The following is a 21048-nucleotide window of genomic DNA, read 5'->3' as shown; positions in this document are numbered from 1 at the left end:
AGTTTTAAGCCTAATTACTTCCCTTGCAATTTATAAGATATACAAAAATTTACAATGCTGGCATTTCTTGATGGATTCTACACCTACAAACAAGAAATTTTATGGTATACGATTTTCTTTCATGATCTTATGAAACCTGAAACTCAGGACATACATGTGCTACAAAAATCCTCTGGACACAAAATCACATACATCTTGGACCTTTCTTAATTTACTGCTTTGACTATTCCATATATTCAAACATGAAACAAAACTGTCTTTTAGCATACTGCAGTTATTTGCTCTTCTTGACTACTTCATGTTGTATTTTTTATAAATAAATGGTAATGTGACAGGAACAGAATTTCTATTATAAAGTTTATATGTAAGCAACTGGCCCAGCGTCATTACATTACACTAACTCTCCTTAATAAGTATTATCTGATGCACAGTAAGTTTCGGACTTCATGCCAGAGGCATCTCTTATCACAAGTCTTCAGTCAGCTATCTTCTTTGGTGTGAAAGCTCATTTGTTTGGAAGGTGTTCCAGGATTCCCAACATTTACGAGTTTTTTTCTTCCCCCTCAGTGAAAACTATTATATCATGACCCCTCAAACACATCTGTTGCGGCCAGGTTTTATTTCTGTGTGACGTATAATGGGATTTCTCTTCTCGAAAAAAGATGTTGACTTTTCACCTCATTTGTAGGCCTTTCCCTAATGAAATTAGGCTACACTGGTGGTAGATGGCTTTCCTATATTCACTGCATTTTTTTTTTTTTTTTAATTTTTTTTTTCAACGTTTTTTATTTATTTTTGGGACAGAGAGAGAGACAGAGCATGAACAGGGGAGGGGCAGAGAGAGAGGGAGACACAGAATCGGAAACAGGCTCCAGGCTCCGAGCCATCAGCCCAGAGCCTGACGCGGGGCTCGAACTCACGGACCGCGAGATCGTGACCTGGCTGAAGTCGGACGCTTAACCGACTGCGCCACCCAGGCGCCCCTATATTCACTGCATTTAAAAGGTCCCTCCTGGATAAGTTTTCTGGAACTGACAAAGACCAAAATTATCCTAACATTCCCTGCATTCAGAGGGTGTCCTTTGTGTGGATTCTTTTGTATTCTGTGAGATCTGGCCCTTCACTAAAGTCTTTCCAGCGCTGTGTTCCCGAGATTTCTTTCCTGTGTGAATTTCCTCATGTGAAGTGAGAAAGAACTTGACAGAGAATGTTTTCCCACACTCATTACAGTGATAAGGTTTCTGTCCCACGTGACTTCTCTGATGAACACTGAGGTATGATTTCTCAAAAAAGGCTTTCCCACATTGAGTGCACTGATATGGTTTCTCTCCTGTGTGGTGGCGTCTCTGATGTCTAATGAGCTGTGACTTCTGGTTGAAGATCTGACCGCATGGAACACACCCATAGGGTTTCTCTCCAGTATGGCACCGTTGATGGATAATAAGATGGCTTTTTTGGCGGAAAGCTTTTCCACATTCATTGCATCCATGGGGTTTCTCTCCTGTGTGAATCAACTGATGTCTACTGAGCATTGCCATACTGCTAAAGGCTTTCTGGCATTCGAGACATACAAAGGGTTTCTCTCCTGTATGCGTTCTGTGATGGACAATGAGCATTGCCTTTCGTATGAAAGCTTTTCCACACTCACTGCATTCATAGGGTTTCTCTCCCGTATGAGTTCGCTGATGGACAATGAGATGTGACTTGTCTATGAAGGCTTTTCCACACTCACTGCATTCATAAGGCTTCTCTCCTGTATGAATTCTCTGATGTGTTATGAGGGATGACTTTTTATTAAAGGCTTTCCCACATTCCTTGCACTCATAAGGTTTCTCTCCTGTGTGAGTTCTTCGATGAACGATAAGCTGGGAGTTGTCTATAAATGCTTTTCCACATTCACTGCATTCATAAGGCTTCTCTCCCGTATGGATTCTCTGATGTGTTATGAAGTGTGACTTTTTATTGAAGGCTTTCCCACATTCCTTGCACTCATAAGGTTTTCTTCCTGTATGATTTCTCTGATGTACAGTGAGCTGTGATGTGTGTACGAAAGCTTTTCCACACTCATTGCATTCATAAGGCTTCTCTCCTATATGAATTCTCTGATGTGTCAGGAGATGTGAGTTTTTACTGAAGGCTTTCCCACATTCCTTGCATTCGTACGATTTTTCTCGTGTGTGAGTTCGCTGGTGAACAACAAGCTGAGACTTACTGCAGAAGGTCTTTTCACATTCTTTACATGCATAGGGTCTGTCTCCTGTATGAGTTCTTTGATGGATAAGTAGGTTTGACTTCTGCATGAAACCTTTCCCACAGTCACTACACTCAAAAGGTTTCTCTCCTGTGTGTGTGCGGTAATGCAACCTGAGCTTTGTCTTCTCTCTGTAGGCTTTGCCACATTCTTTGCATTCGTAGGGTTTCTCTCCCGTGTGAGTCCTGTGGTGTAAAATGAGATGATACTTTGTTCTGAAAGACTTTGGACACTCAAAACATCCATACGGTTTCTCTCCTGTATGAGTTCTCTGGTGCAGAGTAAGATGACATTTTGTACTGAAAGCTTTCTGACATTCAGGGCATCTGTACGGCTTCTCTCCTGTATGAGTTCTCTGGTGTATTATGAGCTTTGACTTATACCTGAAGGATTTGGGACATTCACTGCATTCATAAGGTTTTCCTTCTGTGTGAATTCTGTGATGTCTTTTGAGATTTTTCACCGTGCTGAAAGTCTTCACACTGAAATTATGTTCACTGTACTGGGCTGAAGTATGGCAGGTTTCATGTAGGGTATGGAAAAATGATTTCCCATGGCCACTTAATTCATTGGAATTCATTTCTGCAGAATTTTTATTCTGAAGTTTTGAATCTGAATATTGTTTCAAACGTATTCCTCTTGAGAAACACTGAAGGGGTCTTTCTGCAAATGGAACAAAGTTTTGCTCAGAGAAAAAATTTTTCCCAATGCATTATTTTCATTATTGCTTAACAGATTCATCATTCTCAATATTTTCCTGATACTAATCCTAAACCTGCCACATTACTTCAGGGAAAAGAAAAAAATCCTATCATTATGAAATGGAGGGGGATGGAATCTCAAGTCCCTATCTAAAGAGAATGGAGAAAGTGACACAGCAGGTGCACAGAAGTCAGAGGCATCCAATAAAAGAAATAGATAATAAGTAATGAACTGAAGGACATGGGTGTCATCAAATTTTGGAGGGAATCTATGAAATCTCTAGAAGCGTAACAGAAGGGCTATGTGGGGGTGCCCAGGTGGCTCAGTTGGTTGAGTGTCCGCAACTTCAGCTCAGGTCATTATCTTATGGTGTGAGGGTTCAAGCCCCATGTTGGGCTTTGCACTGACAGCGCAAGCCTGCTTGGGATTCTCTGTCTCCCCTTCCCTCTCCCCTCCCCTGCTCACTCTCCCTCTTTCTCGAAAACAAACATTAAAAAAAAAAAAAAAAAAAAAAGCATACCTCTTTAAAAAAAAAAAAAAAAGCTTACCTCTTTAAAAAAAAAAAAAAAAAAAGAAGGAGAGCTAAGTGAATATGGGTAAGACATGGGGAAAGTGGGTTGTGTCTAACAAGCTGCAAAAGAACAACTGAGCCAAAAAGGAAAGACCGAATGAAACAGGCCAAGATCTGACCCAGGGCAGAAAAAAGGAGGTACGTCTTCTCTGAGGTGGCTAGCAAATGAGTCATACACGGTAAGAGAAGGAAGCACCGTTCACACTGGTGACCTCTGTTCACTCAAAGTCACCTCTAAAGGTTCAAAGACGATGAGAAAAAAAACCCAAAATAACAAGGGTCCCAAAGCACCAAGATCAACTGTCACTTGGCTTCCGCTAACTCCCACTGCACTGGTATACTCACCTGGACCACACGAACTTGGGAATTCTCTCTCTACCAGTCCTTGCACTCCTTTCTCCACGTGAACCGTTGCTTCTGGCCAGGGAGCGTGATAACCTGTCAAGGGGTCATCACAGAGAACTGAGCAGTATTAGGGCCTATTGAAGGAAAGTTCTGTTTTAGGGAACAGACAGTAAATGTCAGCAGAACAGAAACTCTTTATTCCAAAAATGAAAATAAGTACCATCACTGGTCATAAGGAAAATAGGTTCTATCACCTTTCCAAGTCCAAAATCATTAAGGATATCAGAGTACCCATAAATTGTAGCAATGGGGGGGGGGGGGAAGGGCAATTAATGGGCTCATGCTGAGATATTTAGGAAAGTTGTCTTTACCCAATGACATTAGGTTGCTGTAATTTTCCAACATCACATCCCGGTAGAGGTTCTTCTGAACAGTATCTAGCAGCTCCCATTCTTCCCAGGTGAAATCCACAGCCACATCACTGAATGACAATAAGCCCTGTAATAACATAACCCTTTTTGATCTGGAGTTAATATAATGGAAAAAATGTAGGAGATAGATATTATTCTGATTATTTTTGCTATAGACATTTATAAACAAGTATTTCTCTATGCCTAGTTTTGATTTATGCTTTGTGGGCTAATAACTTCATTTAAGCTATCCTTTCTGCATTCTTCATTCACTTCACTCATTCATTCACCCATGCAAAATGTTGCTAAAACTTTGCCTAAAAACGATCTGCAACCCACCTTAGGAGTGTTTAATGTTGGGGCGCCTGGGTGGCTCAGTTGGTTAAGTGTCCGACTCTTGAGCTCAGCTCAGGTCATGATCTCACGGTTTGTGAGATCAAGCCCCGAGTCGGCTCTGTGCTGACAGCGCGGAGCCTGGTTGGGATGGATGATTGATTGATTCATTCATATTCTCTCTCTCTCTCTCTCTCTCTCTCTCTCTCTCTCTCTCTCTCTCTCTCTCTCTGTCTCTCTCTCCCGCCCCCTGCCCCTCTCTGCCCCTCCCCATTCCCACGTGCGCATACTCTTTTCTCTCAAGTTAACTTTTTAAAAATGAGTAATGTTACCTACTGTAATAGGAACACATATGCACTAAAAAAGGAAATAAAGCATAATCCAGCCTTCATGTAGCTTCTGATAGTGCAGAGTGGCAAGTACACTCCTTGACAGAGTTGACATATGGGAAGACATTATGGTTTAAGGGTTACGACAGAAGTATACTCAAGTTAAAACATGGGCACAAGTAGGTGGAGAAATAACAGTCCTGAAGAAGTGGTCAAGCTAGAGCTACATCCGGTATGTTCAGTGGTGTGTCCCACAGTAAGAGCTAGAAGAGGTGGGGGCCATGGGTCTTCCAAAGGGAGGACGAGTTCAAAGTGTTAAATCCTGGGGAGCCTGGGTGGCTTGGTCAGTGGAACAGCTGACTCTTGATTTCAGCTCAGGTCATGATCTCACAGTTCGTGGGTTCAAGCCCCAAGTTGGGCTTTGTGCTGATAGCGCTGAGCCTGCTTGGGATCCTCTCTCTCCCCCTCTCCTGCTTGTGCCCTTTCTTTTTCTCTCAAAATAAATAAAGTTAAAAAAAAAAAGTGTTAAGTACCATACTGGCTTCAAGAAACTGCAAAAAGTTCAGCGAGACAAAAGAGGCCAAAGAGAACAGATGCCCTGGGCACAGGCAGCAACAGACCTTGGAGCAAGTGTTTACATTTCCTATAGACACTTGGTAGACACTATAGTGTTTTTCTTTTTTCTTTTTTTTTAAGTTAGTTTATGTATGTAATCTCTACACCAAATGCAGGGCTTGAACTCATGACCCCAAGATCAAGAGTCACATGCTCTTCCAACCGAGCCAGCCAGGTGCGCCTGCAGTGTTTTTCATATACAAAAGTATGTTATGCTCAGAATTACCTTTTAGAAATTGTGCTACATATTAACTCATGATACAAAAGCAAACAGAAAGCACTTACTATGTATTGCTCTAAACACTTCATATGTGTTAACACAATGATCTGCACAATGACCCTTAGGTGAGCATTACTCTTTGCAAATAAGATATTTTTTTTTTAAGTTTTCTAGCTATGCCTTTTATATCTCCTACATTTCCTTAGGAAGATGACCGTTCACTGGGTCCATACTCTGGAGAAGGACAGGAGAGGAAGACCCATCGATGTTTGAGGACACTTCTTCACACTTAATGCCTGGGAATATTTACTCAAAAAGTTCATGTGCTTCCTCCTTATATACAAAGTAAATCCCTTTTTTAAAAAATGTTTATTAATTTTTGAGATAAAGAGAGACAGAGCATGAGCAGGGGAGGGGCAGAGAGAGAGAGGAAGACACAGAATTGGAAGCAGGCTCCAAGCTCTGAGCTATCAGCACAGAGCCTGATACGGGGCTCGAACTCACAAGTGGTGAGATCATGACCTGAGCGCAAGTCAGACACTTTAACTAACTGAGCCACCCAGGTGCCCCTATACAAAGTAAATCTTATAACATGTTTTTATTATTTTGTGATGGTTTCCAGTATTACCACAGATATGTCTGCAACTCAGCTCTGGATCCCACTGCTTATGTGGCAATGTTCCAACTGTTAGCACCTGGCAACATGTGACATGCAGATTAGCTAGAACTCCCTTCCTCATTGGCTCCTCTGGATCATTTATTCCGTCTCTGGGTCTAAGCACATCTCTCCCAGCTGCAATGTGTCTATATACATAGTTCACTTTGATTGTGTACGTGTTTTAAATTGTTAACTAGTTAATTAGTTGTCACACAATGTTACATTAGTTTCAGTTGTATAATAGAGACTCAACAAACTATAGTCATGTCGTGTTCACTGCATGTGTAGCTGTCTAAATACAACACTATTACAATATCATTGATTACATTCCCTATGCTGTACATTAAAAAATTTTTTTTAATTGTTTTATTTTAGAGAGAAAGAGAGTGTGAGTAGGGAAGGGGCAGAGGGAGAGAGGGAATTTTAGGCTCTCAGCGTGAAGCCTGATATGGGACTCGATTCCAAGATCCTGGGATCATGACTTGAGTGAAATCAAGAGCCGGCTGCTCAACCGATTGGGCCACCCAGGTGCTACCCTATGCTGTAGCTTTTATGCTCATGATTTCTTCATTCCAAAACTGAAAGCCTGTATCTTCCACTTCCCTTCACCCATTTTGCCCAACTCCTCACTCCCTTACCAACTCTGGCAAGCATCAGATTGTATGCATTTTTATAAACCTCTAGAAATATGGGAAATAAACAGCTCACCTGGGACTTGGTCATTTTCAGCATTCAGGTGTCTCCGGTGTCAAGAGTATCCTCAGGATGAATTTCTAGACTCGAGATCTACTTATTTTCCTTTATAGGAAGTGCCTCATTCTGGGAAGGCAGCATCTGTGGATTCAAAGAAAGATTTGTTTGGCATGGAAATAATAATAAAAGCAAGTTCCTGTGCAGGCAAGGAACTGTTTTTAAGCGTCTTCATTTCTCACTTAACCCTACAATCCTAGTGGCTAGACTATAATTATTCCATTTGAAAGAAAAGAAAGATCAAACACCTAACTAAAAGCCACACGGTAACTGGTGGACCAAGGATTAAGACGCAAACCCTCAGAAATGATAGAATCTGATTCCAGGGAAATTACCAGAATGATGAATTATCCTTTCATCCTAATCAACTAAAAAAAAATGGGGGAAATATCTAAAACAACTATTTTCAGACACAGAAGTCAGAGAAGAAGGGGAACATTTGTGTGCTGAGACTCACTGCCTGGAGACCTTCTAGGCCACAGTTGGGGAGAAGGAACCCAAAGAGGCTAGCAGGCTTGCTGAATTAATGATAAAAAAGTCAAAGTCTGAGGAAGCAAAGATGACGAGCACTTGCCAGGCAGTATACCAGAGAAGAGAGAGAGGGAAAACTCACTCTGCAGATGCACAGAGGGTTCTTTTGAGTCTCTGGCTAAGGTCTAATGAACTGTGAGGAAAGGAGAAGGTCCAACAATTCCTGGAGCTCACACCAGATCAGGAACAGCCAGTGTTCCCACTAGCCTGGGTGGAAAGACCTTCTAGTATGCCTGTTTTTCAAATGTGCAGAGGTCTCAGGAGAATATTACCTCAATAATGGGGACAAAATAAGACCAAAAAGACTCTTATGGCCCCACCTAAGAAAGCTTAAAAGAAAGCCTCCAAAGAATCAAAACTCTTTCAGAGTAACTTGGTTACATCCCAGAGCAAACCTCAAAAGTAGTGAAAGGAATAAAAGAAAATCCTGCAAACAGTGTGAAGCTGACGATATATGATATCCAATCAAAAATGACCAGAGATGCAGAGAAGCAAGGAAATATGACCCATGGCTAGGGGGGAAATCAAGCAAGAGAAAGAGACAAAAATGGCCAAAGGGAGAGACCTGGCACCCAGTACACTAAAAACGCTATCATAGGCACACCTGGGTGGCTCAGTAGGGTGAGCTCAGGTCATGATCTCGTGGTTTGTGGGTTCGAGCCCCATGTCGGGCTCTGTGCTGACAGCTTGTAGCCTGGAGCCTGCTTTGGATTCTTTGTCTCCCTTTATCTCTGTCCCTCCCCTGCTTGAGCTGTCTGTCTGTCTCTCTCTCTCTCTCTCAAATAAACATTAAAAAATTAAAAAATGCTATTATATATATACTCCATATATTCAACACATTAGAGACAAGCATGAACATGATGAAAAACTATTAAAATACTTAACAAATGTGACTGAAACACTAGGACATTTACGTTTACCTCATACCAAAATTAACTCAAATAGATTACAGTTGTAAGAATTGAAACTGTGATACTTCTAGAAGAAAGCACAGAAAAAAATTTTTAAGTTTATTTATTTGTTTTAGGAGAGAGAAGAGAGAAGGGGGAGGAAGCGGGGCAGAGAGAGAGAGAAAGAGAGAATCCCAAGCAGCCTCTGTGCCGTCAGTGCACAGGAGATCATGACTTGAGCTGAAATCAAGAGTTGAATGCTTAACTAACTGAGCCATCCAGGAGCCCCAAGCACAGAAAAACTTTAAGTGATCTTGGATTAGGCAAAGATTTATTACAGGGCACAAAACGCACAATAAACAAACAAAAAAAAAATGATAAATTGGACTTCCTCATTACTAAAAATTTTTGATATGCAAAAGATCATTGTAAAATGAAGGATCAAGCCAGAGGAGGTTAGAGTAAAACATTAATGAAGTGCATACTTGATTGAAAGACTTCTATGTAAAAAATATGAAGAACTTTTCCAACTTCACAAAAGAGACAATCTAGTAAAAAAAAGGAACAAAAGATTTAAACAGACACTTCCTCCCAAACATAGAGAGACAGCAATTAAGCACATGAAAAACTGTTTTAGGTTACACAACGAAAGCAAATTAAAACCAAAATAAAATATTGCTACAAACCTGTTAGAATGGTCATTTATTTATGTGTTTACATATGTGTGTATATATGTATTTATTTATATAATTAAGCTCTAGGCCCAATGTAGAGCTCCAACTGACGACCCTGAGATCAAGACTTGCCAGGTGCCCCAGAATGGCTATAATTTAAAAGACCGAGGGGCACCTGGGTGGCTTAGTTGGTTGAGCATCTGAGTTCACTCAGGTAATGGTCTCACGGTTTGTGAGTTCGAGCCCCACAATGGGCTCTGCGCTCATAGTTCACAGCCTGTTTGGGATTCTCTCTCTCTCTCTCTCTCTCTCTCTCTCTCTGCCCATCCTCCACTGGCACTCCCTCGCTCAAAAAAAAGAAAAAAACAAAAGAACTGATAAGTGTTATTGTATGTAAATTATACCTCAATCAAGCTAACTTTTGCCTACAAAAGCAAAAGCAAAACAAATACAGGCTGTCTGCCTCTGAAAACAAAGTTTGTGTCCTTCAATTCTGCAATGAAGTCTCAACTAACATCTCAAATACTTATCTCTTGTTGAGACTTTATCTTCACACAAAATCCCAGTTGGATCTCTTATGTACTCCGAGCAGTGCTGACTGTTAAAGAATTAATTCTGGCTATGCAAAATTAATTTACCACAGAGTAATATGGAGATGCCAGGACATCCTGGAAATACTTGGACACAGTTTATTACTCTCAATATCACACTGCTGAGAACTCTGAAAGAAAATACAACTCTGTGTCTTAGACTGTAGGAGAACTGAAGAAAACAGAACTGGATTTCAAAGACAATGGGAGAAAGAAATTTATAGGCCAATTGCATTTATTAGCTTCTCTATAAAAACCTAGGGGCGCCTGGGTGGCGCCGTCGGTTGAGCGTCCGACTTCAGCCAGGTCACGATCTCGAGGTCTGTGAGTTCGAGCCCCGCGTCAGGCTCTGGGCTGATGGCTCGGAGCCTGGAGCCTGTTTCCGATTCTGTGTCTCCCTCTCTCTCTGCCCCTTCCCCGTTCATGCTCTGTCTCTCTCTGTCCCAAAAATAAATAAAAAACGTTGAAAAAAAAATTAAAAACCTGAAATAAGGGACTCCTGGCTGGCTCAGTGGATAGAGCATGCAACTCTTTTGTTTTTAATGGTATTCTCTTTTTTTAATGTTTATTTATATCTGAGAGAGAGAGAAGAGTGAGCGCGCATGAGAGGGAGAGGGGCAGAGAGAGAGGGAGACAGAGGATCTAAAGCTGAAAGCACAGAGCTTGATGCAGAGCTTGAACTCATCAACCACTGTTGCATCCACACGACTCCTGAAACAGAATGCTACGGGCACCAGTGACAGTCACAACAAAGTTTATTACAATGAGAGGCAAGGCCAACGATCGGGACCAACACTCTTGATAAGAGTGCAGCCTCGAACAGCCGGGGTACAGAGTTTTTTATAACCGATCACATCGTTTTATCATCACCTGGGAACAGAACGAAGAAACAGTTTCCAGATGAGTTAGAAACAGTTGCCTAATGAGGTGTTTACTTTAGACTTTCTGCCTCTAAGTTGCAACCAGTGGATCTCCTTGACCCTGCCTCTGATGCTCTTTTCTTTGAACTTTTGTTTCCTTAATTGGTGAAGCCTAATTTACAAGAGTATGAGGCGTAGTTTACCAGAGCAAAGCAAGGCTGTTATCTCTTAACCTTCAGTGTCAACACAAGCTGTTATTTTTCCAGCTAAGCATTAGCCCTACACTACAATTTAACCCTTACACCACAAGATCATGACCTGAGCCGGAGTCAGACGTTTAACGGACTGAGCCACCCAGGCGCCCTGAGGATGTAACTCTTGATCTCAGGGTTGTGAGTTTGAGCCCCATGTTGGGTGCAGAGATTGCTTAGGAAAAAAATAATTTTAAAAAAACTCGAAATAAAATGCTAGGTAACTGTATCCACTGGTATGTAGGAGGTATATACTAGGAAAACTGAATACAGAAGAACTGTACTATGCACAGCTGACTTTATTCCAGTAATGCAAGGATAGTTTAATAAGAACCATTTAATTCTCTCGAAAGATGAAGAAAAGAGATGTCAGAAAACCCCAAGCCACTCAATTAAAAAAAATATATATTACTAAACTGGAAATAGACAAGAAAGAGTATCTACAAAATAATCCACAGCACATTTCTTTAAACTCAGGGACACGGATAACCTCTCACTGAACCTTTAGTCAAAAATGTACCACAGATCAGAACCTGAGCAATAAAATGGGCAAAATCAATTGAAAGAAGACTGGAAAAAAACCAAAACTGTCATTATGCAACTGTTTTGAGATCAATATAAACATCAATTGGAATTTCACATTCAAACAACAATTAAGGTTTAAAAGGGGTTAAAACCAGTATTTACAATACCAGCAAAACCTATGAAGTACCTGGGGGGAACCTGTGCAAGGTAACAGATTATAGCAAAAGAATGCAAATCATAAGCAGTCAAATGGAGAGAGGGACAAGAGGGTGAGGTTCGGGAGGATCCCAAACCAGAAGTTTCCATTGTCCTATCCTCTGGGAGTCGGGACACATTACTTATCCGTCCAGCATATCCACGAGTGCCAATATGTAGGGTATTGCCACCACAGAGGTGCATCTGAGTTTCAGTGTCTGTAGTTTTTATTAGAATTTCAGTAATCAGTAAGCAGGACTGATTTAATCACTGGCCATTTGACTCAGCCCCCAGCACCACCACCATCTGGGAGCTAAGGCTGGTCTCACCAGGCTCAAAGCCCCCACCCTCTAATCGCATGGTTGGTCTTTCTGGCATAAACAGCCCCATGCCAAGTCTCCTCATTGGCATAAACTACCCATAGACCCACCATGAATAATAACAGGGACACGCCTGTCACTTAGGACATTCCAACAATTTAGAGGCTACCTCCCAGGAACTGGGAACAAAGCCCAAGCAAATGGTTTATCACAAAATACCTAGCAAAAGACTAAGTTTCTAAGTACGTGACTCTTCTCTAAAATGAGTAAAGACAAACTTGTAAGTTTTAAAATTGGCCAACGTAATATATAAAGATGTTGAATCACTATGTTGTACACCTGTAACGTGGTTGTATCAACTGTAATGAAATTTAAAAATTAAAGTAAGTAAATAAAATAAAACTGGCCAATGAACATATAAAAAGATAATCGGGGCACCCAGGTGGCTCAGTTGGTTAAGTATCCGACTCTTGATCTCTGCTCAGGTCATGATCTCACGGTTTTGTGAGTTTGAGCCCCACATCAGGCACTGTGCTGACAGCGTGGAGCCTGCCTAGGATTCTCTCTCTCCTCTGTCTCTGCCCCTCCCCGACTCATGCTGTGTCTTTCTCTCTCTCAAAATAAATAAACATTAAAATTTAAAAAAAAAGATAATCAACCATCATAGTTATGGGAATAGTACATTTGGAGACCACAACGAGAGGACTTTGACACCCAAAAGATGGTCAAAAACAAGAATGAAAATACTAAGTGTTGGAAAGCTTACTGATCAACAGGCACTTTTACAATACTGATGAGAGAGTAAGGTGGTACAAGAGAAATTTGGCTTTTCCTTCTAGATGAAAATTAATCTATTTTATGTCAGAAATTATACTTCTGGGCTAGACTATATAAATTCTCACAATGACCAGGAGATCTATAAGACTTTGGAACTTCACTACTTTTAACAGCCGAAACCCAGAAACAATACGAATGTCCAACAGTAGGAGAATGGATGCGTGAACTACACTATATTCATGCAATGAAATTCATTTTAATGAGCCAAACTTACATGCAAGATGGATGAATCACAGACTTTTTTTTTTTTAATTAAAAAAACAAAATTGGGGGCACCTGGGTGGCTCAGTCGGTTAGGCGTCCGACTTTAGCTCAGGTCACGATCTCGCGGTCCACGAGTTCGAGCCCCGCGTCGGGCTCTGGGCTGATGGCTCAGAGCCTGGAGCCTGCTTCCGATTCTGTGTCTCCCTCTCTCTCTCTGCCCCTCCCCCGTTCATGCTGTGTCTCTGTCTCAAAAATAAATAAACGTTAAAAAAAAAATTTTTTTTTTAAATACATTTGAAAATAGTACAGACACTTTAAGGTGATTTTTATCTGCTTTTATTGATGATAAGTCTATAACCATAACTTCCTTTTGTCAAGTACCTACCTGTTATGGACTTAATATTTATGTCCTCTAGGTGGCGCCTGGCTGACTCAGTCAGTAGAGCATGCCACGCTTGATCTCAGGGTCCCGGGTTGTGAGTTCAAGCCCTACCTAGGGCGGGGAACCTACTTTAAAAAAAGAAAAAAAAAAAATTCACACCCCCAAACCCAGGTATAGTTGTGTATTTGGACACAGGGCCTTTGGGAGATAATTAGGTTTGATGAGGTCATGAAGGTAGGGCCCTCAGGAGTACCTACCTCTGTGAGGTAGATACACCAATTTGTCTGAATGAGAAAAATGCGAATTATAGATAGAACTTGGTACCTCACCCCAAATCACACAAGTAGCAGAACGGACATAAAAAGCTGGGACTAACATGATTTCACTTGCATGCAAACACGTATACACTGGCTGACACGCGCACACAGTGTTTATGGCATAATTTTTAACAATGGATCTATTTATGGCAGGTATACTCGTGATCACTTCGCTATTCTTTCGAGTTCTCTTTATGCTTAAAATTCAGTATGAAAAGCTGGGAAACGTTAATACTTCAATGCTTCATCACACCCAAATGTCTGTCTACCTGAGGCCTCCTCGCGTGCCAACCCCACCCACCTCTCCCACGGACGCCAGGCTGCTGCACACCCTGCCCTTCGCTCTTGCACCTACTCACAGCCCCCCAGACAGCTATTTTCACAGGGATCACGAACCCCTCGGATGCTCGAACTTGGACCACAGGAACCCCAGACGACTAACCCCCAATCCTTTCCTCACCGACCGGACCCCGATGGGCCCCTGGGTCAGTGGCTCCCCCAGAGCCTCTGTCTACGGCCTGGGGGCGCGTGCCGAAGCACACCTGTCACTGTCAGCAGGAATGGTCTCTCGTCCTAAACACTGATGCCAGCCGAAGACGCCGACAGCCTCCAAACCGCCTTAAACAAGCCCCTTCCTACGAGCACCCACCGCAAACCGCAGCTCAGGTCGAGGAATTCCCACAACGCGGGACTCTGAAAGGAGCCTGCAGAAACCTCACAGGACCTCGACCGCGAATCTGTGACCTTACGCCGTGAGAACCCAATCCTCAGTACGCCACTTCCGCTTCCGTTCACCTGGTGTGCTGGCCCGTGTCCAGGGCCATTACTCAGATTCAGTAGCACTTTGGAGTGAGCGGTCAAGCCACAAACCCTCACTCCGGCCCCGGCTAGAATTACCGCTGGCTAACTCCGCCGCGACGATTTCGCTGCGTATTGGTGGGAGCGGCCATTGCGGATCGTGCCCGCCATCTTGCGTCGTGCGCTGTACGGAGAGCGAGATGGCCACCGTAGGCGACCGGAGTAGGCCGGCCAGACACGAAAGGTGCAAATCCAGCCCATCCTTTCTCCACTTTTCGAGACTTCTCATGTCCGGTCCTTCCACCTCGGCAGCGGCTGTCAGTGCCGTCGCGCATGCTTAGTAGGACCTCAGCGCTCTCTCCTCCAGTCTTCCAACCTCACCGGGACGCTAAGCCAATCACAGACCAGGCCTGAGCCGGAAATGGCCGCTCCCGCTCTGTCTCGTCGCCCTTTGGAAGCCGCTCTGAGGGCGCGGCCATATTGGGAAAGTCTGGATCCGTACAGGGAAGAGCGGACTTCAGGGCTGGGAATCCGGAGGCGTTCACGGCACGTTTGAGAAAACGGGGATTAGGAGGCTAGAACTGGATCTGGAGGAGCAGGGGCGGTACGAGGAGAGCGCTCTGGATGTGTGCTTCGCGATGAGAGACGGTTGTGAAGCATTCACTGGGACCCGAGGTCCACGCCAGAAGATTAACTCTTGTATCTCGTGTCCCAACATAAACTGAGTACATTAAAGAAGGATCCTGTGTATCCTCGTTAGTCACAGTCCACCAGTCATTTGTTTTTGTGAATACCGCACAGATAATGATCCCAGCAGCATTATTTAGTCGGTTTCCCCCACTGCTATGTAGTACCATCTGTCATAAATCAAGTCTCCTTCCCTTCATGGCTCTGACTTAGGACGTTCTGTTCCACTGGTCTCTTTGTTTATCCCTGTGCCGGTACCACTATGTTTTAGCTATGGGAGCTTTCCAAGTCTTCACAATCCGATAAAGCAAGGTCTCCTACCATATTCTTTTTCTATGAGCCTGTCTTTGTTCTTTAGGCCCTTTATATTTTCAAATAAGATTTTTTAAGTTTAGTTTTGAGAGAGACAGAGACTGTGAGTGGCAGAAGGGCAGAGAGAGGGACAGAAAGAATCCCAAACAGGCTCCCGCCTTCAGCACAGAGCCTGAAGCACAGCTCCAACCCAGGAACCATGAGATCATGACCTGAGCCAAAATCGAGTCAGACACTTAACCGACTGAGTCATCCAGACACCCCTATATTTTCAAATAAAATTTTAACTCACCTTGTGAACTTCCACACACACAGAAGTGTTTGTGGAAAAAATCTAGAATAGCATTCCAGGGCTATCTCTGTGAAGGGATCGGGACCATTGAAAATGATAAGAAGGAGGAACGCCTGGGTGGCTCAGTCAGTTAAGCATCTGACTTTGGCTCAGATCATGATCTCCAGGTTCGAGAGTTCCAGCCCCATTTTGGGCTCTGTGCTGACAGCTCAGAGCCTGGAGCCTGCTTCGGATTCCGTGTCTCCCTGTCTGTCTGCCCCTCCCCCACTTGCACTCTGTCTTTCTCTCTCTCTCTCTCAAAAATAAATATTAAAAATTTAAAAATGATGTAAGGGTGTTTACTGGAAAGTGATAAATAGGGCTTCTGGAATGTTCTATGGCTTGATCTGAGTGGTAGCACATAATTATTAACACATGGGTGTTGCCATTTTATGTTAAACTAACACATATGTGTGTGATTATATTTAATATACTTTTCTGTATGGTATATTCTAGAATACAAATGTTTTAATAATTGTACATACTCCACTTTACACAGCTGGCAACTAGGTAGAATTAATAGATTTTTAGTTACAGGCAACAACTGCCTTCACTTTTATGAATACTTCACGGAACCAAATAGCTTAAACATCCCAAAAGAGAGGATTGTGTTTGGGGTGCCTGGCTTGCTCAATTGGTGGAGCATGTGACTCTTGATCTTGGGGTTGTGAGTTTGAATCCCACATTGGGTGTAGACATTACTTAAAAATAAAATCTTTAAGGGGCACCTGGGTGGCTCAGTCAGTTGAGCGTCTGACTCTTGGTTTTGGCTCAGGTTATGATCCTGAAGTTTGCAAGTTCAAGCCCCATGTGAGGCTCCACACTGACAGTATGGAGCCTGCTTGGGATTCTCTCCCTGTCTCTCTGCCCCTTCCCTGTTCTCGCTCACTCTCTCTCAAAAAAAAAAAAATCTTAAAAAAAAGGGGGGGGGACATTTGGGTGGCTCGATGGTTGAGAGTTCAGCTCTCAACTTCAGCTCAGGTCATGATCTCACTGTTGATGAGTTTGAGCCCCACATCAGCACAGAGCCCACTTCAGATCCTCTGTCCTCCCTCTCTCTATCCCTCCCCTGCTTGTTCTTTCTCTCTCAAAAATAAATAAATCTTTTAAAAATATAAAAAATACAGACAGAGAGGATTGTGTTTAGCTAGGCCCGAGTATCTGGTCTAGGAGCCAAAAGCTCATGTGAAAAGAGCACTATCCTAAGAGCTCCCATTTTCCCCTCCTTTTCATTTACCTGCTAGATCTTGAGTGTTGAGCTCAATTGTTTCATTCTTTTCACAGAGGCATTAAAGGACTCTGGTCTTCAATTTGCCCAACTTAAAGGACTATGGTTGTTCAGTCCCAAGACCTAGTAACCATGTGGAAGCTAATACAGTAGGGCCTGATTCTGAACACAGTCATAGTATTTTTAAATTTCATGAAGGCTCTGTTGCTGCTTTATACTGTATCTTTGGCTTTGGGGGCTTCCTGGCCCCAGGAAGCTTCACTGTGGCTTTCTTGTCTGACACTTTCATTGAAGTGAGGTTTCTCTTTTCAGTATCTGGGCCTTATTTTTTTCCAATACCACACTATCAAAGGATTAGCATCAGAAAGACACTGTGGTTTGTAGGAGAGTATCTTTTATTATTAGAAGATTCAAGTTGAAGGCTCCTGGATGGCTCAGTTGGTTGAACATCTGACTTTGGCTCAGGTTCATGAGTTCGAGCCCCACATCTGGTTCGCTGCTGTCAGCACAGAGCCCACTTCGCTTCAGATCCTCTTTCTCCCTCTCTCTCTGCCCCTCCCCCACTCATGTTCTCTCTCTCTCTCTCTCTCTCTCTCTCTCTCTCCCTTTCTCTCAAAAATAAATAAAGAAGATTCTAATTGAGGTATTTGGCAGCGAAGGATCGTATGTCTGCAATCTTACTTTCAATTAGTTCAATCAAAAGTAGATTGGGGGGGGGTGTCTGGGTGGCTCAGTTGGTTAAGCATCCGACTTTGGCTCAGGTCATGATTTCATAGTTCACGTGTTCGAGCCCCACATCGGGCTCTGTACTGTCAGTGCGGAGCATGCATCAGATCCTCTGTCCCTCCCTCTCTCTCTCTGCCCCTCCCCCACTCATGTTTTTTCTCTCTTCCTCTCTCAAAAATAAATGAACTTAAAAAATGTTTACTTTAAAAAAGCAGTAAATTGGATAGTAGAGATGGATGAATAAGTAGAAGATACACAGATAAAGCAAATACAGCAAAATGTAACATTTACTGAACTTATGTGATCTACATAATGGTGTCCACTGTACTATTCTTTGAGTTTTTGTATGTACATGAAGATTTTTATAAAAGGCTTGGGAAACTACTAGTGACTGTTTTTGGATATGTAACTGATTCTCCTTAGTGTGTGTGTTTGCAGTTGGGAGGAAGTGGGAGAAGAAACTAGAGGTTCTGTCCAAACTTAGATTACTGGTAGAAATCAGCACTCATCTGGAAGAACCCATTCTATACTCATCCCCAGGGAGAAGCAGGGTTTCTGCCTGGCTTCCTGGACTGAAAGCCTGCGGGGAAGGTAATGAATTGACGCTACTTGGGAGTATGTGAGCTTCTTGGATGTATAGAGTGTTTTCATCAAATTTGGAAGCTTTTGTCATTCTTTGTTCCAATATACCTTCTGCCATGTATTCTCTCCCCCTTCTAGGGATTCCATTATGCATATGGTGGTATGCTTGAGGGTGTGCTATAGATCCCTGAGGCTCGGATCACTTTTTCTTTTTCTTTTTTTCTACTTCACTTTTTCCTTTTTCTCACAGTGGATAATGTTTATTGATCTTTCTTCGTGTTGGCTTGTTCTGTCTTGTGCCAGATCAAATTTGCTCTGAGCCCCTCTAGTAAATTTATCGTTTTTATCTCTTTGTTGATATATGCCATTTGGTGAAGAACCATTATCATACTTCCCTTTAGTTCTTTAGTTTTCTGCTCCTCGAACACACTTCTAACAGCTGATAATGTCATTGTGTATTAAGTCTGACACAGAAGACCTCTCGGGGACAGTTCCTATGGACTCCTTTTTTCCTTGTGTATGGGCCACACTTTTCTGATTCTTTGTGTATCACAAATTTTTATTGAAACTAGACATTTTAGATAATATAAAGTTGCCCCCCTTGCCTCATGGTTTGTTGCGGTTACTGTTGTTGCAATTTGTGTGTTTGGTGACATTCCTGGACTAATTCAGTAAAGTCTGTTTTCACTGTAGAATGTGGTCACTGAAATCCTTGCTTGGCTATCAGATTAGTCAGGGATTTCCTTAGCTGCCTTGGAAGTCTTCCCCTTTTGCCAAGAATAATTTGTGTGTTGAGGCACCACTTCAATGCTGAGGCAGGTGACAGTTTGGCCATGCTTCCATCAATTATTTCAAAGAAAAAAAAATCACAAAGCGCTGAGACAATATAGACATTTATGCATTATTGTATTTATTTGATTGCCTTCTAAGCGAAGCTGAAAGCCTCTACATGACTATGACGTCATGTAAATCTTTTTATCATCAGTATCTTGGGTACGTGTCTGTCACGTTCTAGACAGCCCTATATCTTTGCTTGAGTCAGTGAATAACCAGATTCTTTGAAGAAAAGAGAAAGTGTTGTGAATGCATCGTTAGTAACTTGGGATTTTTTCCACGCCATTTAAGAGCAGAATCTTAGTGCTTGGGGATCTCGATGCAACAGTATCAGGGGGCTGAGGGTGGGATAAGATGCCGCCAAAAAGGTGGTGGTTTGCTGCATCCAGAGGTGAGACTTGAACAAAACACTGTAAAATGTAAGGACAGAATTGGTGAAGTAAAAAAATGTGAAGGTGCTTGCTAGAAGCAAGATGGTTTGAGTGGCTCTCCCCTCTGGAGAGAATCTATGGGCGTTTTTGAGGGTGTGAATGTGCCTCACTCTCCGGTGGTGTCTATGAAGGAAAAGTACCATGTAAACACTGGCCCCAATCATGGCTCCCATGAAGATAACATCTGGGAAAGTCATTAGAATTGTGTATTTTGTAGCACCAGGTGTTTCAGGAGTTTTAGAAGAGCACAGTCCATAATCCTGTATGTTGGTAGAATTGTGAACAGGCTGAATAGATTCTAAATTTATGGGAATAAAGATGTTTATCAGCAGGTTGGAGATCCAACATAAAAAGCAAGAAGACCTCGGGGCGCCTGGGTGGCGCAGTCGGTTAAGCGTCCGACTTCAGCCAGGTCACGATCTCGCGGTCCGTGAGTTCGAGCCCCGCGTCAGGCTCTGGGCTGATGGCTCGGAGCCTGGAGCCTGTTTCCGATTCTGTGTCTCCCTCTCTCTCTGCCCCTCCCCCGTTCATGCTCTGTCTCTCTCTGTCCCAAAAATAAAAATTTAAAAAAAAAAAAAAAAAAAAAGTTGAAAAAAAAAAGCAAGAAGACCTGATGTTTTTCCAAGCTCTTTCTTTGAGGCCCATCCACCTGCCGCCTCTGGGGCTGATGGTGACTGCCTGAAAACTGCTCAGGAGGGAAGTGGTGCAGAGAGAAAGGCCTCGGGCCATTCTATGGATATAATAGACAAATTTACACCCGATGGTGCCCAGCACACGTGTTACTCTCCAGGTGAGTATCATCTGGGGGATCCCCTTGGAGACAAGAACCAAGAAGTTGGCCACAGCCATGTTGGTGAGAATCAAGTGTATGGGCCTCAGGGCATGGTCAGTACATGACGTGGAAGCATAGGATGAGAGAAGAAAGGTATTCCCCAGGACCCCAATCCCAGTCTGGACAAAGAAAAGTAGCATCAGGATCAAGTCGCCAAACATCATTCTCTTGGGATCATGGGAAGAAGCGGTTCAGCAAAGAGCCTGAAGGTCACAAAGTTAGAACTCAGTGTGACAGCATCGGTCACAGATTTGTTCCAATATTTCCAGCTCTGAAAGGGACTCTTGGGTCCTTGACAACTACCCTTTCTGAGGATGGAAATAACGTTTCTGGGAAGGGCACTCCACACTAGTGAGCTCAAAACTGCCCCTCAGAGTAGCCATCCTGGCATGTTTCTGCTTATGTTCATATAGCCATTCAAGATGGTTCATTATTTAGTCTATTCCCAAATCCTTGAGTATACGTGCTCAGGACATAACCTCCACTCCCAGTGAGTGGATTCTAAAGATTAAATGAAGAATAACATG

The 21048-nt window shown here is 42.8% G+C and overlaps 2 protein-coding genes across 15 annotated transcripts in view; both read right to left on the bottom strand.

Annotated features, from left to right (window-relative positions):
• Positions 1-988: 988 nt before the first annotated feature.
• LOC131499862 (zinc finger protein 260-like) lies at positions 989-14939 on the bottom strand. 14 transcript variants are annotated; one of them, XM_058708340.1, is made up of 6 exons: positions 14303-14939; positions 13447-13571; positions 7143-7268; positions 4241-4392; positions 3870-3962; positions 989-2914 (listed from the first exon to the last, which is right to left on the bottom strand). In XM_058708340.1, the coding sequence occupies exons 4-6, from the start codon at positions 4377-4379 to the stop codon at positions 1053-1055; spliced, it is 2094 nt and encodes a 697-aa protein (XP_058564323.1). In that variant the 5' UTR covers positions 4380-4392; positions 7143-7268; positions 13447-13571; positions 14303-14939; the 3' UTR covers positions 989-1052. The 14 variants fall into 14 exon arrangements, with proteins under 14 accessions (XP_058564323.1, XP_058564324.1, XP_058564312.1 ...); XM_058708341.1 differs by having other exon boundaries at positions 4241-4383; XM_058708329.1 differs by having other exon boundaries at positions 4241-4367.
• Positions 14940-19313: 4374 nt separating this feature from the next.
• The window catches only part of LOC131499863 (zinc finger protein 577-like), a 52007-nt gene continuing 50272 nt past the window's right edge, over positions 19314-21048 (bottom strand). The window contains exon 6 of the mRNA XM_058708354.1: positions 19314-19668. Coding sequence (XP_058564337.1) covers positions 19589-19668 — 80 coding nt within the window. The 3' untranslated portion in view covers positions 19314-19588. The remainder of the gene's footprint in view (positions 19669-21048) is intronic.

This window comes from Neofelis nebulosa, chromosome 17 (assembly GCF_028018385.1).
Source record: "Neofelis nebulosa isolate mNeoNeb1 chromosome 17, mNeoNeb1.pri, whole genome shotgun sequence".
NCBI classification, from domain to species: domain Eukaryota; kingdom Metazoa; phylum Chordata; class Mammalia; order Carnivora; family Felidae; genus Neofelis; species Neofelis nebulosa.
This window is presented reverse-complemented; position numbering and strand designations above follow the sequence as displayed.

Coding starts and splice junctions, on each gene's coding strand:
- LOC131499862 (XM_058708329.1), bottom strand. CDS start 7,166: ATGCTGAAAATGACCAAGTCCCAG. Junction 4,368..7,142: donor TGAAAATGACCAAGTCCCAG/GTGAGCTGTTTA, acceptor ATGTTATTACAG/GGCTTATTGTCATTCAGTGA. Junction 2,915..3,869: donor CCCAAGTTCGTGTGGTCCAG/GTGAGTATACCA, acceptor TTCCATTTGCAG/AAAGACCCCTTCAGTGTTTC.